General features: G+C 46.9%; 1 protein-coding gene across 4 annotated transcripts in view; it reads right to left on the bottom strand.

The window, feature by feature from the left end:
- LOC110502196 (ras-associated and pleckstrin homology domains-containing protein 1) overlaps nt 1-21,654 on the bottom strand; it is a 166,092-nt gene that overhangs the window by 26,586 nt on the left and 117,852 nt on the right. For all 4 annotated transcript variants that reach the window (XR_005038903.1, XR_005038902.1, XM_036959495.1 and 1 more), the window contains 5 exons: nt 19,094-19,215; nt 12,075-12,140; nt 11,763-11,906; nt 8,702-8,812; nt 5,154-5,252 (listed from right to left, as the gene is read on the bottom strand). Coding sequence is in view for 2 of the 4 variants with exons in the window: in XM_036959495.1 (XP_036815390.1) it covers nt 5,154-5,252; nt 8,702-8,812; nt 11,763-11,906; nt 12,075-12,140; nt 19,094-19,215 (542 nt within the window). In the remaining 2 variants the exon portion in view is untranslated. The remainder of the gene's footprint in view (nt 1-5,153; nt 5,253-8,701; nt 8,813-11,762; nt 11,907-12,074; nt 12,141-19,093; nt 19,216-21,654) is intronic.

The following is a 21,654-nucleotide window of genomic DNA, read 5'->3' as shown; positions in this document are numbered from 1 at the left end:
GGTGTATTCATTAGCCGGTCAGGTGTATTCATTAGCCGGTCAGGTGTATTCATTAGCCGGTCAGGTGTATTCATTAGCCGGGCAGGTGTATTCATTAGCCGGGCAGGTGTATTCATTAGCCGGTCAGGTGTATTCATTAGCCGGGCAGGTGTATTGATTAGCCGGTCAGGTGTATTCATTAGCTGGGCAGGTGTATTCATTAGCCGGTCAGGTGTATTCATTAGCCGGGCAGGTGTATTCATTAGCCGGTCAGGTGGTCAGGTGTATTCATTAGCCGGGCAGGTGTATTGATTAGCCGGTCAGGTGTATTCAGTCGCCGGGCAGGTGTATTGATTAGCCAGGCAGGTGTATTCATCAGCCGGTCAGGTGTATTCATTAGCCGGGCAGGTGTATTGATTAGCCGGTCAGGTGTATTCATTAGCCGGGCAGGTGTATTCATTATCCGGTCAGGTGTATTCATTAGCCGGGCAGGTGTATTCATTAGCCGGGCAGGTGTATTCATTAGCCGGTCAGGTGGTCAGGTGTATTGATTAGCCGGGCAGGTGTATTCATTAGCCGGGCAGGTGTATTCATTAGCCGGTCAGGTGGTCAGGTGTATTGATTAGCCGGGCAGGTGTATTCATTAGCCGGTCAGGTGTATTCATTAGCCGGGCAGGGGTATTCATTAGCCGGTCAGGTGTATTCATTAGCCGGTCAGGTGGTCAGATGTATTGATTAGCCGGGCAGGTGTATTCATTAGCCGGGCAGGTGTATTCATTAGTCGGTCAGGTGTATTGATTATCGGTCAGGTGTATTCATTAGCCGGGCAGGTGTATTCATTAGCCGGGCAGGTGTATTGATTAGCCGGGCAGGTGTATTCATTAGCCGGTCAGGTGTATTCATTAGCCGGGCAGGTGTATTCATTAGCCGGTCAGGTGTATTCATTAGCCGGGCAGGTGTATTCATTAGCCGGGCAGGTGTATTCATTAGCCGGTCAGGTGTATTCATTAGCCGGGCAGGTGTATTGATTAGCCGGTCAGGTGTATTCATTAGCCGGGCAGGTGTATTCATTAGCCGGTCAGGTGTATTCATTAGCCGGGCAGGTGTATTCATTAGCAGGTCAGGTGGTCAGGTGTATTCATTAGCCGGGCAGGTGTATTGATTAGCCGGTCAGGTGTATTCATTCGCCGGGCAGGTGTATTGATTAGCCGGGCAGGTGTATTCATTAGCCGGTCAGGTGTATTCATTAGCCGGGCAGGTGTATTGATTAGCCGGTCAGGTGTATTCATTAGCCGGGCAGGTGTATTCATTAGCCGGTCAGGTGTATTCATTAGCCGGGCAGGTGTATTCATTAGCCGGGCAGGTGTATTCATTAGCCGGTCAGGTGGTCAGGTGTATTCATTAGCCGGTCAGGTGTATTCATTAGCCGGGCAGGGGTATTCATTAGCCGGTCAGGTGTATTCATTAGCCGGCCAGGTGGTCAGGTGTATTGATTAGCCGGGAAGGTGTATTCATTAGCCGGGCAGGTGTATTCATTAGTCGGTCAGGTGTATTGATTAGCCGGTCAGGTGTATTCATTAGCCGGGCAGGTGTATTCATTAGCCGGGCAGGTGTATTGATTAGCCGGGCAGGTGTATTCATTAGCCGGTCAGGTGTATTCATTAGCCGGGCAGGTGTATTCATTAGCCGGTCAGGTGTATTCATTAGCCGGGCAGGTGTATTCATTAGCCGGGCAGGTGTATTCATTAGCCGGGCAGGTGTATTCATTACCCGGGCAGGTGTATTCATTAGCCGGTCAGGTGTATTCATTAGCCGGGCAGGTGTATTCATTAGCCGGTCAGGTGGTCAGGTGTATTCATTAGCCGGGCAGGTGTATTGATTAGCCGGTCAGGTGGTCAGGTGTATTCATTAGCCGGGCAGGTGTATTGATTAGCCGGTCAGGTGTATTCATTAGCCGGTCAGGTGGTCAGGTGTATTGATTAGCCGGGCAGGTGTATTCATTAGCCGGTCAGGTGGTCAGGTGTATTGATTAGCCGGGCAGGTGTATTCATTAGCCGGGCAGATGTATTCATTAGTCGGTCAGGTGTATTGATTAGCCGGTCAGGTGTATTCATTAGCCGGGCAGGTGTATTCATTAGTCGGTCAGGTGTATTCATTAGTCGGTCAGGTGTATTCATTAGCCGGTCAGGTGGTCAGGTGTATTCATTAGCCGGTCAGGTGTATTCATTAGCCGGTCAGGTGTATTGGTTAGCCGGTCAGGTGTATTGATCAGCCGGTCAGGTGTATTGATTAGCCGGTCAGGTGTATTCATTAGCCGGTCAGGTGTATTCATTAGTCGGTCAGGTGTATTCATTAGCCGGTCAGGTGGTCAGGTATATTCATTAGCCGGTCAGGTGTATTCATTAGTCGGTCAGGTGTATTCATTAGCCGGTCAGGTGGTCAGGTGTATTCATTAGTCGGTCAGGTGTATTCATTAGCCGGTCAGGTGGTCAGGTGTATTGATTAGCCGGGCAGGTGTATTGATTAGCCGGTCAGGTGTATTCATTGGCCGGTCAGGTGTATTCATTAGCCGGTCAGGTGGTCAGGTGTATTGATAGCCGGTCAGGTGGTCAGGTGTATTGGTTAGCCGGTCAGGTGTATTGGTTAGCCGGTCAGGTGTATTGGTTAACCGGTCAGGTGTATTGGTTAGCCGGTCAGGTGTGGTCAGGTGTATTGGTTAGTCGGTCAGGTGTGGTCAGGTGTATTGGTTAGCCGGTCAGGTGTATTGGTTAGCCGGTCAGGTGTATTGGTTAGCCGGTCAGGTGTATTCATAGCCGGTCAGGTGTATTCATTAGTCGGGCAGGTGTATTCATTAGCCGGGCAGGTGTATTGGTTAGCCGGTCAGGTTTATTCGTTAGCCTGTCAGGTGTATTGATAGCCGGTCAGGTGTATTGATTAGCCGGTCAGGTGTATTGATTAGCCGGTCAGTTGGTCAGGTGTATTGATTAGCCGGTCAGGTGTATTGATTAGCCGGTCAGGTGTATTCATTAGCCGATCAGGTGTATTCATTAGCCGGTCAGGTGTATTGATTAGCCCGGTCAGGTGTATTCATTAGCCGGTCAGGTGTATTGATTAGCCGGGCAGGTGTATTCATTAGCCGGGCAGGTGTATTCATTAGCCGGCCAGGTGGTCAGGTGTATTGATTAGCCGGGCAGGTGTATTCATTAGCCGGGCAGGTGTATTCATTAGCCGGGCAGGTGTATTCGTTAGCCGGGCAGGTGTATTGATTAGCCGGTCAGGTGTATTGATTAGCCCGGTCAGGTGTATTCATTAGCCGGTCAGGTGTATTGATTAGCCGGGCAGGTGTATTCATTAGCCGGGCAGGTGTATTCATTAGCCGGTCAGGTGGTCAGGTGTATTGATTAGCCGGGCAGGTGTATTCATTAGCCGGGCAGGTGTATTCATTAGCCGGGCAGGTGTATTCGTTAGCCGGGCAGGTGTATTCATTAGCCGGTCAGGTGTATTGGTTAGCCGGTCAGGTGTATTGGTTAGCCGGTCAGGTGTATTCATTAGCAGGGCAGGTGTATTCATTAGCCGGGCAGGTGTATTCATTAGCCGGGCAGGTGTATTCATTAGCCGGGCAGGTGTATTCATTAGCCGGTCAGGTGTATTGGTTAGCCGGGCAGGTGTATTGGTTAGCCGGTCAGGTGTATTGGTTAGCCGGTCAGGTGCATTGGTTAGCCGGTCAGGTGTATTGGTTAGCCGGGCAGGTGTATTGATTAGCCGGTCAGGTGTATTGGTTAGCCGGGCAGGTGTATTGATTAGCCGGTCAGGTGTATTGATTAGCCGGGCAGGTGTATTGGTTAGCCGGTCAGGTGTATTGGTTAGCCGGTCAGGTGTGGTCAGGTGTATTGGTTAGCCGGTCAGGTGTATTGGTTAGCCGGTCAGGTGTATTGGTTAGCCGGGCAGGTGTATTGGTTAGCCGGTCAGGTGTATTGGTTAGCCGGTCAGGTGTATTGATTAGCCGGTCAGGTGTATTGATTAGCCGGTCAGGTGCATTGATTAGCCGGGCAGGTGTATTGGTTAGCCGGTCAGGTGTATTCATTAGCCGGGCAGGTGTATTCATTAGCCGGGCAGGTGTATTGATTAGCCGGTCAGGTGTATTCATTAGCCGGGCAGGTGTATTGATTAGCCGGGCAGGTGTATTGATTAGCCGGGCAGGTGTATTGATTTGCCGGTCAGGTGTATTCATTAGCCGTCAGGTGTATTCATTAGCCGGTCAGGTGTATTCTTTAGCCGGTCAGGTGTATTCATTAGCCGGTCAGGTGCATTGGTTAGCCGGTCCGGTGTATTCATTAGCCGGTCAGGTGTATTGATTAGCCGATCAGGTGTATTCATTAGCCGGTCAGGTGTATTGATTAGCCCGGTCAGGTGTATTCATTAGCCGGTCAGGTGGTCAGGTGTATTGATTAGCCAGTCAGGTGTATTGATTAGCCGGTCAGGTGTATTGATTAGCCGGTCAGGTGTATTGATCAGCCGGTCAGGTGTATTGATTAGTCGGGCAGGTGTATTGATTAGTCGGGCAGGTGTATTCATTAGTCGGTCAGGTGTATTGATTAGTCGGGCAGGTGTATTCATTAGTCGGTCAGGTGTATTGATTAGTCGGGCAGGTGTATTCATTAGTCGGTCAGGTGTATTGATTAGTCGGGCAGGTGTATTCATTAGTCGGTCAGGTGTATTGATTAGTCGGGCAGGTGTATTCATTAGTCGGTCAGGTGTATTGATTAGTCGGGCAGGTGTATTCATTAGTCGGTCAGGTGTATTGATTAGTCGGGCAGGTGTATTCATTAGTCGGTCAGGTGTATTGATTAGTCGGTCAGACTCAGTCGGTTTCCTCAGCAAAATGGTTTGCAATAGAAACACTTTACTCCAGAAAACATTTTGCAACAAGAGAACAATAGTTTCTATTGAACAGATCCAGGGAGGTCCCTCCCCGTTTCCTTCCGCTTCTGTTCGGTTCCTAGTGAACATACCCCAGCTTTGTCAGATGTTCCCACACCTTTTCATCAGAGCCAAATACTTTGAGTTTGGCCATTGAGGTATTCTGTACAAGATGTTCTGTGAGAACCCATACTATGGCTCTGCTTTACATTACTCTCTTACGTTAAGTTGTTGCTGAGGTAATGTAACGTTACCTTGGCGATGCGTATCCCATTGATCCACTGGTGTAGGGTTCTGACGTCATCACAACACAGGTACTTGATGTACTGGGATTTCTTCTGGATCTGAGGATGCTGAACAGAGATTGAGACAATGGGATATATTAACGACCACACATCACAATAATAGCATGCTGGGATTTCTCTCATTTGTTTCTTTAATTGAGCTAGAATCTTGTACAGATTCTGCTGACAAAATGATGCACGGTTTCAGTTATGGGCTAAATCCCCAGCCCAATTAACCGGTGCCTGTATATAGCCCCTCTGCTGTATAGAGCCCCTCTGCTGTATAGAGCCCCTCTGCTGTATAGAGCCCCTCTGCTGTATATAGCCCCTCTGCTGTATATAGCCCCTCTGCTGTATAGAGCCCCTCTGCTGTATAGAGCCCCTCTGCTGTAAAGAGCCCCTCTACTGTATATAGCCCCTCTACTGTATATAGCCCCTCTACTGTATAGAGCCCCTCTACTGTATATAGCCCCTCTACTGTATATAGCCTCTACTGTATATAGCCTCTCTACTGTATATAGCCTCTCTACTGTATATAGCCTCTCTACTGTATATAGCCCCTCTACTGTATATAGCCTCTCCTGTATATAGCCCCTCTACTGTATAGAGCCCCTCTACTGTATAGAGCCCCTCTACTGTATAGAGCCCCTCTACTGTATATAGCCCCTCTACTGTATATAGCCTCTCCTGTATATAGCCTCTACTGTATATAGCCTCTCCTGTATATAGCCTCTCCTGTATATAGCCTCTCTACTGTATATAGCCTCTCTACTGTATATAGCCTCTACTGTATATAGCCTCTACTGTATATAGCCTCTCCTGTATATAGCCCCTCTACTGTATATAGCCTCTCCTGTATATAGCCTCTCTACTGTATATAGCCTCTCTACTGTATAGAGCCCCTCTACTGTATATAGCCTCTACTGTATATAGCCCCTCTACTGTATATAGCCCCTCTACTGTATATAGCCTCTACTGTATATAGCCTCTCCTGTATATAGCCCCTCTACTGTATATAGCCTCTACTGTATATAGCCTCTACTGTATATAGCCTCTACTGTATATAGCCTCCCTACTGTATATAGCCTCTACTGTATATAGCCTCTCACCGTATATAGCCTCTACTGTATATAGCCTCTCACTGTATATAGCCTCTCTACTGTATATAGCCTCTCTACTGTATATAGCCTCTCTAATGTATATAGCCTCTCTAATGTATATAGCCTCTACTGTATATAGCCTCTCACCGTTCACTGTCAGGTCTACTACACCTGTTGTATTCATCATTACACTGTGAGGTCTACTACACCTGTTGTATTCAGCATTTCACTGTCAGGTCTACTACACCTGTTGTATTCAGCATTTCACTGTGAGGTCTACTACACCTGTTGTATTCAGCATTTCACTGTAAGGTCTACTACACCTGTTGTATTCAGCATTTCACTGTGAGGTCTACTACACCTGTTGTATTCAGCATTTCACTGTAAGGTCTACTACACCTGTTGTATTCAGCATTTCACTGTAAGGTCTACTACACCTGTTGTATTCAGCATTTCACTGTAAAGTCTACTACACCTGTTGTATTCAGCATTTCACTGTAAGGTCTACTACACCTGTTGTATTCAGCATTTCACTGTAAGGTCTACTACACCTGTTGTATTCAGCATTTCACTGTAAGGTCTACTACACCTGTTGTATTCAGCATTTCACTGTGAGGTCTACTACACCTGTTGTAGTCAGCATTTCACTGTAAGGTCTACTACACCTGTTGTATTCAGCATTTCACTATGAGGTCTACTACACCTGTTGTATTCAGCATTTCACTGTGAGGTCTACTACACCTGTTGTATTCAGCATTTCACTGTAAGGTCTACTACACCTGTTGTATTCAGCATTTCACTGTAAGGTCTACTACACCTGTTGTATTCAGCATTTCACTGTAAAGTCTACTACACCTGTTGTATTCAGCATTTCACTGTAAGGTCTACTACACCTGTTGTATTCAGCATTTCACTGTAAGGTCTACTACACCTGTTGTATTCAGCATTTCACTGTAAGGTCTACTACACCTGTTGTATTCAGCATTTCACTGTGAGGTCTACTACACCTGTTGTAGTCAGCATTTCACTGTAAGGTCTACTACACCTGTTGTATTCAGCATTTCACTATGAGGTCTACTACACCTGTTGTATTCAGCATTTCACTGTAAGGTCTACTACACCTGTTGTATTCAGCATTTCACTGTGAGGTCTACTACACCTGTTGTATTCAGCATTTCACTGTAAGGTCTACTACACCTGTTGTATTCAGCATTTCACTGTAAGGTCTACTACACCTGTTGTATTCAGCATTTCACTGTAAGGTCTACTACACCTGTTCTATTCAGAGCACGTGACAAATAAACTTTGATTTGATTTGAGGCCATACAGATTTCTCAGGAAGTTTATACACTGTCCACTGGATGGCAGTGTGCCCACTGGATACGGTCTCCTCTGACAGGAAGACTGAGGGCAGCGATTCAACATCCTCAATCCCTCTACTGTACCCAGTTACTCCCATCAGGGATTACATGGAAACATTACCATCAGACCAGAATAGAAACCTTCTCTGTTTACTTCTCTTGTTGCTTTCCTGAGGAAACGGAAGGTATTTGGTTCATAATTGACATGGCTTTAGAGTCGGACTCTTTTATTTGAAAGAGTCCTGACAAGAGAAACATGGTGGTTCACTGAATTATGATTAGGTTCTCGTCTCCCTCCTCCTCCCTCGTCTCCTTCCTCCTCCCCCGTCTCTCTCCTCTCCTTCCGTTTCTCCCCCGTCTCCCTCCTCTCCCCAAGTATCCCCCTTCTCTCCTCTCCCCAAGTATTCCCCCCTATCCTCTCCCAAAGTATTCCCTCCTCTCTCTCCCCAAGTATCTCCCCCCTCTCTCCTCAAGTATCCTCCCTCTCTCCTCTCCCCATGTATTCCTCCCCTCTCTCCTCTCGTAGTTTTAGTGGTGGTAGTAGTAGTAGTAGTTTTAGTGGTAGTCTTTGGGGTTAGGGCTAGGTGGTAGTAGTAGTTTTAGTAGTAGTAGTTTTAGTGGTAGTCTGTGGGGTTAGGGCTAGGTGGTAGTAGTAGTTTTAGTAGTAGTAGTTTTAGTGGTAGTCTGTGGGGTTAGGGCTAGGTGGTAGTAGTAGTTTCAGTAGTAGTCTGTGGGGTTAGGGCTAGGTGGTAGTAGTAGTTTTAGTAGTAGTAGTTTTAGTGGTAGTCTGTGGGGTTAGGGCTAGGTGGTAGTAGTAGTTTTAGTAGTAGTAGATTAAGTGGTAGTCTGTTAGGGCTCCAGGGGGTAGCAGTGTTACTATATCAACAGAGTATTGCAGGTGGTATTGGTCTAGTGGCAACAACAGAAGTCAGGTGTTATCAGCGCCTATAGGAGCTTACCAAATGGCTCACCATTCCCTATGGGCCCTGGTTAAAAGTAGTGCCCTATATAGGGAATAGGGTGTTATTTGGTACATACCGTGGGTGTTTTCTCTCACCTTGAGGGCCAGGCAGTAGTCTGTGGGAGCCTTGTACTTGCTGCGGTAGTCCTGTCCGTTGTACACATTAACATGATCCAGCTGGAGGAAACACACCAGTTCTCTGGAAGCCTGCCAGCGGGAGAGAACAGATGGAGGATTTACAGTTGACTGTCATGGCTTTCACTTCACCGCACTGTCCACTGGGTGGCGCTTTACAGAAGGTTGACTTAGAGGGACGTTGGTCAGCTTGCTGCAGCTACTGCTGTTGATTGCTTTACTATCACACCTATAAACAGGAAATGATGTGCTAGTGACCTTTTCTCTCCTCCTCTCCCTGCATGTGGCATTCAGAGGGTCAATGAGGACACAGAGTACTTTGGTAAACTGTCTGCCTTTCTGCCTGCCTGCCTGCCGGCCGGCCTTTCCGTCTGTTGGTCTGTCTGCCTTTCTGCCTGTTGGTCGGTCTGCCTTTCTGCCTGTTGGTCGGTCTGCCTTTCCGTCTGTCTGACGGCCTGTCGGACTTTGTCGGTTTTTCAGCCGGTCTGTCTGTCTGCCTTTTCCTCTTTCTGCCTGTTGGTCTGTCGGCCTTTCTGCCTGTTGGTCTGTCGGCCTTTCTGCCTGTTGGTCTGTCGGCCTTTCTGCCTGTTGGTCTGTCGGCCTTTCTGCCTGTTGGTCTGTCGGCCTTTCTGCCTGTTGGTCTGTCGGCCTTTCTGTCTGTTGATCTGTCTGCCTTGCTGCCTGTTGGTCTGTCGGCCTTTCTGCCTGTTGGTCTGTCGGCCTTTCTGTCTGTGCATGTGTGTATGTGTCGTTTTTAACCCTAGTTTTTAATCCTCGCCCTGGGTAGTGTAATATAGTAACATGGCTGTAGCTGAGTGTAGTTAATAGAGATCCCAGCTGGACAGACATCCCAAATGGCACCCTATTCCCTGTTTAGTGCACCACAGTTAATCAGAGCACTATATATATATAATCTGGACAATAGGCTAACTGGTACTGATAGTGTACATTAAATAATCTAGGTCCGATTCCAGGAACACCATGCACTTCAAGATGGCTTCGATGGGCCTTGATGGGACATGGATGGGCTTCAATGGGCTTCGATGGGCCTCGATGGGACGTGGATGGGCTTCGATGGGACATGGATGGGCTTCGATGGGACATGGATGGGCTTCGATGGGCCTCGATGGGACATGGATGGGCCTCGATGGGACATGGATGGGCCTCGATGGGACATGGATGGGCCTCGATGGGACATGGATGGGCCTCAATGGGACATGGATGGGCTTCGATGGAACTCGATGGGCTTCGATGGGACATGGATGGGCTTCGATGGGACATGGATGGGCTTCGATGGGACATGGATGGGCTTCGATGGGACATGGATGGGCTTCGATGGGCTTCGATGGGCCTCGATGGGCCTCGATGGGACATGGATGGGCTTCGATGGGCCTCGATGGGACATGGATGGGCTTCGATGGGACTCGATGGGACATGGATGGGACTCGATGGGACAAGAATGGGCTTCGATGGGCTTCGATGGGACATGGATGGGCTTCGATGGAACATGGATGGGCTTCGATGGGACATGGATGGGCTTCGATGGGACATGGATGGGCCTCGATGGGACATGGATGGGCTTTGATGGGATATGGATGGGCTTCGATGGGACTCGATGGGCTTCGATGGGACATGGATGGGCTTCGATGGGACATGGATGGGCTTCGATGGGACATGGATGGGCTTCGATGGGACATGGATGGGCTTCGATGGGCTTCGATGGGACATGGATGGGCTTCGATGGGACATGGATGGGCTTCGATGGGACATGGATGGGCTTCGATGGGACATGGATGGGCTTCGATGGGACATGGATGGGCTTCGATGGGACATGGATGGGCTTCGATGGGACATGGATGGGCTTCGATGGGACATGGATGGGCTTGGATGGGACATGGATGGGCTTCGATTGGACATGGATGGGCTTCGATGGGACTCGATGGGACATGGATGGGCTTCGATGGGACATGGATGGGCTTCGATGGGACATGGATGGGCTTCGATGGGACATGGATGGGCTTCGATGGGACATGGATGGGCTTCGATGGGACATGGATGGGCTTCGATGGGACATGGATGGGCTTCGATGGGACTTCGATGGGCTTCGATGGGCTTCGATGGGACTCGATGGGACATGGATGGGCTTCGATGGGACATGGATGGGCTTCGATGGGACATGGATGGGCTTCGATGGGACATGGATGGGCTTTGATGGGACATGGATGGGCTTCGATGGGACATGGATGTAAGCACTCAAAATCCAGAGAAGAGCAATTGGATCTCCTCAAGGTTCTGTGCTTGAGGCTTTCTATTTCCTGTCTATTATCTTCAGGAACTAAACCAACTTTCTATTTCCTGTGTATTATCTTCAGGAACTAAACCAACTTTCTATTTCCTGTGTATTATCTTCAGGAACTAAACCAACTTTCTATTTCCTGTGTATTATCTTCAGGAACTAAACCAACTTTCTATTTCCTGTGTATTATCTTCAGAAACTAAACCAACTTTCATTACTAGTTTTCTGAAAATACTCAATTGTACTTTTCTTAACCAGTTGATCATTTGCAGTCAGCCCCCATTGGGGAGAATGTACTTATTTTCAATTTGTAAGTGTATTAATATTTCTAAATGTTTGATTTGGTTAGTCAGTATTGAGACGCTAACAATCCAAAGAATAAGAATCTACGACATGTTATCTCTGAATATACAATGACAATTGCAGTTTCCCATGTTACTGAATGGGTCAGAGGGTAGGAGAGGCCTGGAATAGGATCATTTCATGAATCACTAGTGTGTCTTGGAGCAGTAGAGTGTTCAGACTTCATTGCTGATAATATTTTTGGCCGTGCAGCATCACAGATGTTTGACTATACACACTATTGGAATACAGGTTAGTCAGTGTGTTCCAGGGACGTACCTTGGCTGAGTAGTCAGTGTGTTCCAGGGACGTACCTTGGCTGAGTAGTCAGTGTGTTCCAGGGACGTACCTTGGCTGAGTAGTCACTGTGTTCCAGGGACGTACCTTGGCTTTTCCTTTAGGTACATAGTAGATCCCAGAGGCTCTGAGCAGGAAGTATCTCTTCTTCCAGCTCTTCTTCCCATCCTCCTTCAGCCAGAGTACTCCCTCCATCTCAGGTACAGAGACGGCGCTGCCACAAAAACACTCCTGCCGCAGAGAGCGCACACGCACACACACACACACACACACACACACACACACACACACACACACACACACACAATGTAGCATGCACTAACAAGGTAACATTTTGAAATGACCTGGATCAATCAAGTTGTGTCCATCAGTTTGTTTGTTATGTTGAGATCACTGTACCTCCAGTAGTGCTTCCTTGTTCCTGTCTGCCATCTCACACGTCTCCTTCCGCCCCAACAAATAGTTCTGTGATTTTCCAGAAAAGGGTTAAATCAGGGTATGATAGTCAAATTTAGATTTAGATATTTAACTATACTTTATTTAACTAGGCAAGTCAGTTAAGAACAACAAACCTTTTGTTTACTAGTCCAACGCTCTAACCACTAGGCTACCCTGCCAGTAACCCGTTAAAAATATACACTGCTCCAAAAAATAAAGGGAACACTTAAACAACACGATGTAACTCCAAGTCAATCTGTGAAATCAAACTGTCCACTTAGGAAGCAACACTGATTGACAATAAATTTCACATGCTGTTGTGCAAATGGAATATTTTTTTTAATTTTTTATTTTACCTTTATTTAACCAGGCAAGTCAGTTATGAACAAATTCTTATTTTCAATGACGGCCTAGGAACAGTGGGTTCAGGGGCAGAACGACAGATTTGTACCATGTCAGCTCAGGGGTTTGAACTTGCAACCTTCTGGTTACTAGTCCAATGCTCTAACCACTAGGCTACCCTGCCGCCCCGAATAGACAACAGGTGGAAATGATAGGCAATTAGCAAGACACCCCCAATAAAGGAGAGGTTCTGCAGGTGGGGACCATAGACCACTTCTCAGTTCCTATGCTTCCTGGCTGATGTTTTGGTCATTTTTGAATGCTGGCGGTGCTTTCACTCTAGTGGTAGCATGAGACGGAGTCTACAACCCACACAAGTGGCTCAGGTAGTGGAGCTCATCCAGGATGGCACATCAATGCGAGCTGTGGCAAGAAGGTTTGCTGTGTCTGTCAGCGTAGTGTCCAGAGCATGGAGGCGCTACCAGGAGACAGGCCAGTACATCAGGAGACGTGGAGGAGGCCGTAGGAGCAACAACCCAGCAGCATGACCGCTACCTCCGCCTTTGTGCAAGGAGGAGCAGGAGGAGCACTGCCAGAGCCCTGCAAAATGACCTCCAGCAGGCTACAAATATGCATGTGTCTGCTCAAACGGTCAGAAACAGACTCCATCAGGGTGGTATGAGGGCCCGACGTCCACAGGTGGGGGTTGTGCTTACAGCCCAACACCGTGCAGGACGTTTGGCATTTGCCAGAGAACACCTAGATTGTCAAATTCGCCACTAGCGCCCTGTGCTCTTCATAGATGACAGACGTGACAGTCTGGAGACGCCGTGGAGAACGTTCTGCTGCCTGCAACATCCTCCAGCATGACCGGTTTGGCGGTGGGTCAGTCATGGTGTGGGGTGGCATTTCTTTGGGGGGGGGCCGCACAGCCCTCCATGTGCTCGCCAGAGGTAGCCTGACTGCCATTAGGTACCGAGATGAGATCCCCAGACCCCTTGTGAGACCATATGATGGTGCGGTTGGCCCTGAGTTCCTCCTAATGCAAGACAATGCTAGACCTCATGTGGCTGGAGTGTGTCAGCAGTTCCTGCAAGAGGAAGGCATTGATGCTATGGACTGGCCCGTCCGTTCCCCAGACCTGAATCCAATTGAGCACATCTGGGACATCATGTCTCGCTCCATCCACCAACGCCACGTTGCAGCACAGACTGTCCAGGAGTTGGCGGATGCTTTAGTCCAGGTCTGGGAGGAGATCCCTCAGGAGACCATCCGCCACCTCATCAGGAGCATGCCCAGGCGTTGTAGGGAGGTCATACAGGCACGTGGAGGCCACACACACTACTGAGCCTCATTTTGACTTGTTTTAAGGACATTACATCAAAGTTGGATCAGCCTGTAGTGTGGTTTTCCACTTTAACTTTGAGTGTGACTCCGAATCCAGACCTCCATGGGTTGATAAATTTGATTTCCATTGATCATTTTTGTGTGATTTTGTTGTCAGCACATTCAACTACGTAAAGAAAAAAGTATTTAATAAGAATATTTCATTCATTCAGATCTAAGATTTGTTATTTTAGTGTTCCCTTAATTTTTTTGAGCAGTGTACAATGCATCAATGTTCCTTAGCAGTCAGTAAAAGTGGGACTAGCTATCTTACGAAGCTAGTTCACCATGGAGACAACAGTGCCCACCAGCTCCCAATCTATGAATCATTGTACCACCATCTACAACATACTGACCTAGATCTGAAGGACACACTGGTGTCTGTTTGTCTGTCGAGTGACTTTGTGTACATATAAACAGTGTCTGATACTACTGAGTGTATCTATTTTGGTGAAGCATTTATTTTTTGGTGCCAGTTCAGTGTATTGTATAACCTGTCCTGCATCAGTTATGTGATACAATACTGACTGGCAGGGACAGCAGTGTTCTGGATGGCTGTTATGGTGTAAAGTATTTTAAAGCAGCTGTGTATTTCTGCATCATTAGTGTCCAGGACTAGTCTTCACTAGTGTCCAGGTCCTCATTAGTGTCCAGGACTAGTCCTCATTAGTCCAGGACTAGTCCTCATTAGTCCAGGACTAGTCCTCATTAGTCCAGGACTAGTCTTCATTAGTGTCTAGGACTAGTCTTCATTAGTGTCCAGGACTAGTCCTCATTAGTGTCCAGGACTAGTCTTCATCAGTCTCCAGGACTAGTCCTCACTAGTGTCCAGAACTAGTCTTCACTAGTGTCCAGGACTAGTCCTCATTAGTGTCCAGGACTAGTCTTCACTAGTCTCCAGGACTAGTCTTCACTAGTGTCCAGGACTAGTCTTCATTAGTGTCAGGGACTAGTCTTCACTAGTGTCCAGGACTAGTCTTCACTAGTCTCCAGGACTAGTCTTCACTAGTGTCCAGGACTAGTCTTCATTAGTGTCCAGGACTAGTCTTCATTAGTGTCCAGGACTAGTCTTCATTAGTCTCCAGGACTAGTCTTCATTAGTCTCCAGGACTAGTCTTCATTAGTGTCCAGGACTAGTCTTCATTAGTCTCCAGGACTAGTCTTCATTAGTGTCCAGGACTAGTCTTCATTAGTGTCCAGGACTAGTCTTCACTAGTGTCCAGGACTAGTCTTCACTAGTGTCCAGGACTAGTCTTCATTAGTCTCCAGGACTAGTCTTCATTAGTGTCCAGGACTAGTCTTCATTTGTCTCCAGGACTAGTCTTCATTTGTCTCCAGGACTAGTCTTCATTAGTGTCCAGGACTAGTCCTCACTAGTCTCCAGGACTAGTCTTCATTAGTGTCCAGGACTAGTCTTCATTAGTGTCCAGGACTAGTCTTCATTAGTGTCCAGGACTAGTCTTCATTAGTCTCCAGGACTAGTCTTCATTAGTCTCCAGGACTAGTCTTCATTAGTGTCCAGGACTAGTCTTCATTAGTCTCCAGGACTAGTCTTCATTAGTGTCCAGGACTAGTCTTCATTAGTGTCAAGGACTAGTCTTCATTAGTCTCCAGGACTAGTCTTCATTAGTCTCCAGGACTAGTCTTCATTAGTGTCCAGGACTAGTCTTCATTAGTCTCCAGGACTAGTCTTCATTAGTGTCCAGGACTAGTCTTCATTAGTGTCAAGGACTAGTCTTCATTAGTCTCCAGGACTAGTCTTCATTAGTCTCCAGGACTAGTCTTCATTAGTCTCCAGGACTAGTCTTCATTAGTCTCCAGGACTAGTCTTCATTAGTGTCCAGGACTAGTCTTCATTAGTGTCCAGGACTAGTCTTCAATAGTCTCCAGGACTAGTCTTCATTAGTCTCCAGGACTAGTCTTCATTAGTGTCCAGGACTAGTCCTCATTAGTGTCCAGGACTAGTCTTCATTAGTGTCCAGGACTAGTCTTCATTAGTCTCCAGGACTAGTCTTCATTAGTGTCCAGGACTAGTCCTCATTAGTGTCCAGGACTAGTCTTCATTCGTCTCCAGGACTAGTCTTCATTAGTGTCCAGGACTAGTCTTCTCATTAGGGTCCAGGACTAGTCTTCATTAGTGTCCAGGACTAGTCTTCATTAGTGTCCAGGACTAGTCTTCATTAGTCTCCAGGACTAGTCTTCATTAGTCTCCAGGACTAGTCTTCATTAGTCTCCAGGACTAGTCTTCATTAGTGTCCAGGACTAGTCTTCATTAGTCTCCAGGACTAGTCTTCATTAGTCTCCAGGACTAGTCTTCATTAGTGTCCAGGACTAGTCTTCATTAGTCTCCAGGACTAGTCTTCATTAGTGTCCAGGACTAGTCTTCATTAGTCTCCAGGACTAGTCTTCATTAGTCTCCAGGACTAGTCTTCATTAGTGTCCAGGACTAGTCTTCATTAGTCTCCAGGACTAGTCTTCATTAGTCTCCAGGACTAGTCTTCATTAGTCTCCAGGACTAGTCCTCACTAGTCTCCAGGACTAGTCTTCATTAGTCTCCAGGACTAGTCTTCATTAGTGTCCAGGACTAGTCTTCAGTAGTCTCCAGGACTAGTCTTCATTAGTCTCCAGGACTAGTCTTCATTAGTGTCCAGGACTAGTCTTCATTAGTCTACAGGACTAGTCTTCATTAGTGTCCAGGACTAGTCTTCATTAGTCTCCAGGACTAGTCTTCATTAGTCTCCAGGACTAGTCTTCATTCGTGTCCAGGACTAGTCTTCATTAGTGTCCAGGACTAGTCTTCATTAGTCTCCAGGACTAGTCTTCACTAGTCTCCAGGACTAGTCTTCATTAGTCTCCAGGACTAGTCTTCATTAGTGTCCAGGACTAGTCTTCATTAGTCTCCAGGACTAGTCTTCATTAGTGTCCAGGACTAGTCCTCATTAGTCTCCAGGACTAGTCTTCATTAGTCTCCAGGACTAGTCCTCATTAGTCTCCAGGACTAGTCTTCATTAGTGTCCAGGACTAGTCTTCACTAGTGTCCAGGTCCTCATTAGTGGCCAGGACTAGTCTTCATTAGTGTCCAGGACTAGTCTTCATTAGTGTCCAGGACTAGTCTTCATTAGTGTCCAGGACTAGTCCTCATTAGTCTCCAGGACTAGTCTTCATTAGTGTCCAGGACTAGTCTTCACTAGTGTCCAGGTCCTCATTAGTGTCCAGGACTAGTCTTCATTAGTGTCCAGGACTAGTCTTCATTAGTGTCCAGGACTAGTCTTCATTAGTGTCCAGGTCCTCATTAGTGTCCAGGACTAGTCCTCACTAGTGTCCAGGACTAGTCTTCATTAGTGTCCAGGACTAGTCCTCATTAGTCTCCAGGACTAGTCCTCACTAGTGTCCAGGACTAGTCCTCACTAGTGTCCAGGACTAGTCCTCACTAGTCTCCAGGACTAGTCTTCATTAGTGTCCAGGACTAGTCTTCATTAGTGTCCAGGACTAGTCCTCACTAGTGTCCAGGACTAGTCTTCATTAGTGTCCAGGACTAGTCCTCATTAGTCTCCAGGACTAGTCCTCACTAGTGTCCAGGACTAGTCCTCACTAGTGTCCAGGACTAGTCCTCACTAGTCTCCAGGACTAGTCTTCATTAGTGTCCAGGACTAGTCTTCATTAGTGTCCAGGACTAGTCCTCATTAGTCTCCAGGACTAGTCTTCATTAGTCTCCAGGACTAGTCTTCATTAGTCTCCAGGACTAGTCTTCATTAGTGTCCAGGACTAGTCCTCACTAGTGTCCAGGACTAGTCCTCACTAGTGTCCAGGACTAGTCCTCACTAGTGTCCAGGACTAGTCCTCACTAGTGTCCAGGACTAGTCTTCATTAGTGTCCAGGACTAGTCTTCATTAGTGTCCAGGACTAGTCCTCATTAGTCTCCAGGACTAGTCTTCATTAGTCTCCAGGACTAGTCTTCATTAGTGTCCAAGACTAGTCTTCATTAGTGTCCAAGACTAGTCTTCATTAGTGTCCAAGACTAGTCTTCATTAGTGTCCAAGACTAGTCCTCATCAGTGTCCAGGACTAGTCTTCATTAGTCTCCAGGACTAGTCTTCATTAGTGTCCAGGACTAGTCCTCATTAGTGTCCAGGACTAGTCCTCATTAGTGTCCAGGACTAGTCCTCATTAGTGTCCAGGACTAGTCCTCACTAGTGTCCAGGACTAGTCCTCACTAGTGTCCAGGACTAGTCCTCACTAGTGTCCAGGACTAGTCCTCACTAGTGTCCAGGACTAGTCCTCACTAGTGTCCAGGACTAGTCCTCACTAGTGACCAGGACTAGTCCTCACTAGTGTCCAGGACTAGTCCCCACTAGTGTCCAGGACTAGTCCTCACTAGTGTCCAGGACTAGTCTTCACTAGTCTCCAGGACTAGTCTTCATTAGTGTCCAGGACTAGTCCTCATTAGTGTCCAGGGCTAGTCCTCACTAGTGTCCAGGACTAGTCCTCACTAGTGTCCAGGACTAGTCCTCACTAGTGTCCAGGACTAGTCCTCACTAGTGTCCAGGACTAGTCCTCACTAGTGTCCAGGACTAGTCCCCACTAGTGTCCAGGACTAGTCCTCACTAGTGTCCAGGACTAGTCTTCACTAGTCTCCAGGACTAGTCTTCATTAGTGTCCAGGACTAGTCCTCATTAGTGTCCAGGACTAGTCTTCATTAGTCTCCAGGACTAGTCTTCATTAGTGTCCAGGACTAGTCCTCATTAGTCTCCAGGACTAGTCTTCATTAGTCTCCAGGACTAGTCTTCATTAGTCTCCAGGACTAGTCTTCATTAGTGTCCAAGACTAGTCTTCATTAGTGTCCAAGACTAGTCCTCATTAGTGTCCAAGACTAGTCTTCATTAGTGTCCAAGACTAGTCCTCATTAGTGTCCAGGACTAGTCTTCATTAGTCTCCAGGACTAGTCTTCATTAGTCTCCAGGACTAGTCTTCATTAGTCTCCAGGACTAGTCTTCATTAGTCTCCTGGACTAGTCTTCATTAGTATCCAGGACTAGTCTTCATTAGTGTCCAGGACTAGTCTTCATTAGTCTCCAGGACTAGTCTTCATTCGTGTCCAGGACTAGTCTTCATTAGTGTCCAAGACTAGTCTTCATTAGTGTCCAGGACTAGTCCTCATTAGTGTCCAGGACTAGTCTTCATTAGTGTGTGGGAAACAGGTCCAACATGTAGTTGCTGGCTGTAGTGTATTGGCTGTATTGACTGGCTGTCTCACCTGTGGGTTCTTGAAGAGGGCGTACTTCTCGATGCGTTCTATGAACATCAGTCTGTTCTGACTGTCTCTGGTCCAGTTCTGAAGGTTCTCCACCAGGTTCTCATGGTCCTCAAAGATACGCTCTGAGAGGAAGTGGAGAAAGAGAGAGAATATAGTGTTAGGCTGTAATAGGTTCAATCTGTAAAAGAGATCGATTTGGGGTATTGATTAATAAATAACTCACCATGTTCTGGACATACAGTTGAAGTCGGAAGTTTACATACACCTTAGCCAAATACATTTAAAATCAGATTTTCACATTTCCTGACATTTAATCCTAGTAAAAATTCCCTGTTTTAGGTCAGTAAGGATCACCACTTTATTTTAAGAATGTGGAATGTCAGTATAATAGTAGAGAGAATGATTTATTTCAGCTTTTATTTCTTTCATCACATTCCCAGTGGGTCAGAAGTTTACATACACTCAATTAGTATTTGGTAGCATTGCCTTTCAATTATTTAACTTGGGTCAAATGTTTCGGTTAGCCTTCCACAAGCTTCCCACAATAAGTTGGTGAATTTTAGCCCATTCCTCCTGACAGAGCTGGTGTAACTGAGTCAGGTTTGTAGGCCTCCTTGCTCGCACACACTTTTTCAGTTCGGCCCACAAATATTATATTGGATTGAGGTCAGGGCTTTGTGATGGCCACTCCAATACCTTGACTTTGTTGTCCTTAAGCCATTTTGCCACAACTTTGGAAGTATGCATGGGGTCATTGTCCATTTGGAAGACCCAAGCTTTAACTTCCTGACTGATGTCTTGAGATGTTGCTTCAATATAACCACATACTTTCCCGCCTCATGATGCCATCTATTTTGTGAAGTGCACCAGTCCCTCCTACAGCAAAGCACCCCCACAACATGATGCTGCCACCCCCGTGCTTCACGGTTGGGATGGTGTTCTTCGGCTTGCAAGCCTCCCCTTTTTCCTCCAAACATAACAATGGTCATTATGGCCAAACAGTTATATTTTTGTTTCATCAGACCAGAGGACATTTCTCCAAAAAGTACAATCTTTGTCCCCATGTGCAGTTGCAAACCGTAGTCTGGCTTTTTTATGGCGGTTTTGGAGCAGTGGCTTCTTCCTTGCTGAGCAGCCTTTCAGGTTATGTCGATATAGGACTCGTTTTACTGTGGATATTGATAATTTTGTACCCGTTTCCTCCAGCATCTTCACAAGGTCCTTTGCTGTTCTGGGATTGATTTGCAATTTTCGCACCAAAGCATGTTCATCTCTTGGAGACAGAACGCGTCTCCTTCCTGAGCAGTATGACGGCTGCGTGGTCCCATGGTGTTTGTACAGATGAACATGGTACCTTCAGGTGTTTGGAAATTTCTCCCAAGGATGAACCAGACTTGTGGAGGTCTTGGTTGATTTCTTTTGATTTTCCCATGATGTCAAGCAAAGAGGCACTGAGTTTGAAGGTAGGCCTTGAAATACATCCACAGGTACACCTCCAATTGACTCGCATGATGTCAATTAGCCTATCAGAAGCTTCTAAAGCCACGACATCATTTTCTGGAATTTTCCAAGTTATTTAAAGACACAGTCAACTTAGTGTATGTAAACGTCTGACCCACTAGAATTGTGATACAGTGAATTATAAATGAAAAAACCTGTCTGTAAACAAGTGTTGGAAAAATGACTTGTGTCATGCACAAAGTAGATGTCCTAACCGACTTGCCAAAACTATAGTTTGTTAACAAGAAATGTGTGGAGTGGTTAACGACTCCAACCTAAGTGTATGTAAACTTCTGACTTCAACTGTATGTAAACGTCTGACTTCAACTGTATGTAAACTTCTGACTTCAACTGTATGTAAACGTCTGACTTCAACTGTATTCCCATACTCTGGGCGTATTCCCCATACTCTGGACGTATTCCCCATACTCTGGGCGTATTCCCCATACTCTGGGCGTATTCCCCATACTCTGGGCGTATTCCCCATACTCTGGGCGTATTCCCCATACTCTGGGCGTATTCCCCATACTCTGGGCGTATTCCCCATACTCTGGGCGTATTCCCCATACTCTGGGCGTATTCCCAATACTCTGGGCGTATTCCCAATACTCTGGGCGTATTCCCCATACTCTGGGCGTATTCCCCATACTCTGGGCGTATTCCCCATACTCTGGGCGTATTCCCCATACTCTGGGCGTATTCCCCATACTCTGGACGTATTCCCCATACTCTGGGCGTATTCCCCATACTCTGGACGTATTCCCCATACTCTGGACGTATTCCCCATACTCTGGACGTATTCCCCATACTCTGGACGTATTCCCCATACTCTGGACATATTCCCCATACTCTGGACATATTCCCCATACTCTGGACATATTCCCCATACTCTGGACATATTCCCCATACTCTGGACATATTCCCCATACTCTGGACATATTCCCCATACTCTGGACATATTCCCCATACTCTGGACATATTCCCCATACTCTGGACATATTCCCCATACTCTGGACATATTCCCCATACTCTGGACATATTCCCCATACTCTGGACATATT

Source organism: Oncorhynchus mykiss, chromosome 22 (assembly GCF_013265735.2).
Source record: "Oncorhynchus mykiss isolate Arlee chromosome 22, USDA_OmykA_1.1, whole genome shotgun sequence".
Lineage (NCBI taxonomy): Eukaryota > Metazoa > Chordata > Actinopteri > Salmoniformes > Salmonidae > Oncorhynchus > Oncorhynchus mykiss.
The sequence above is the reverse complement of the archived record's forward strand: the minus strand, read 5'-3'. Positions and strand labels throughout refer to the sequence as shown.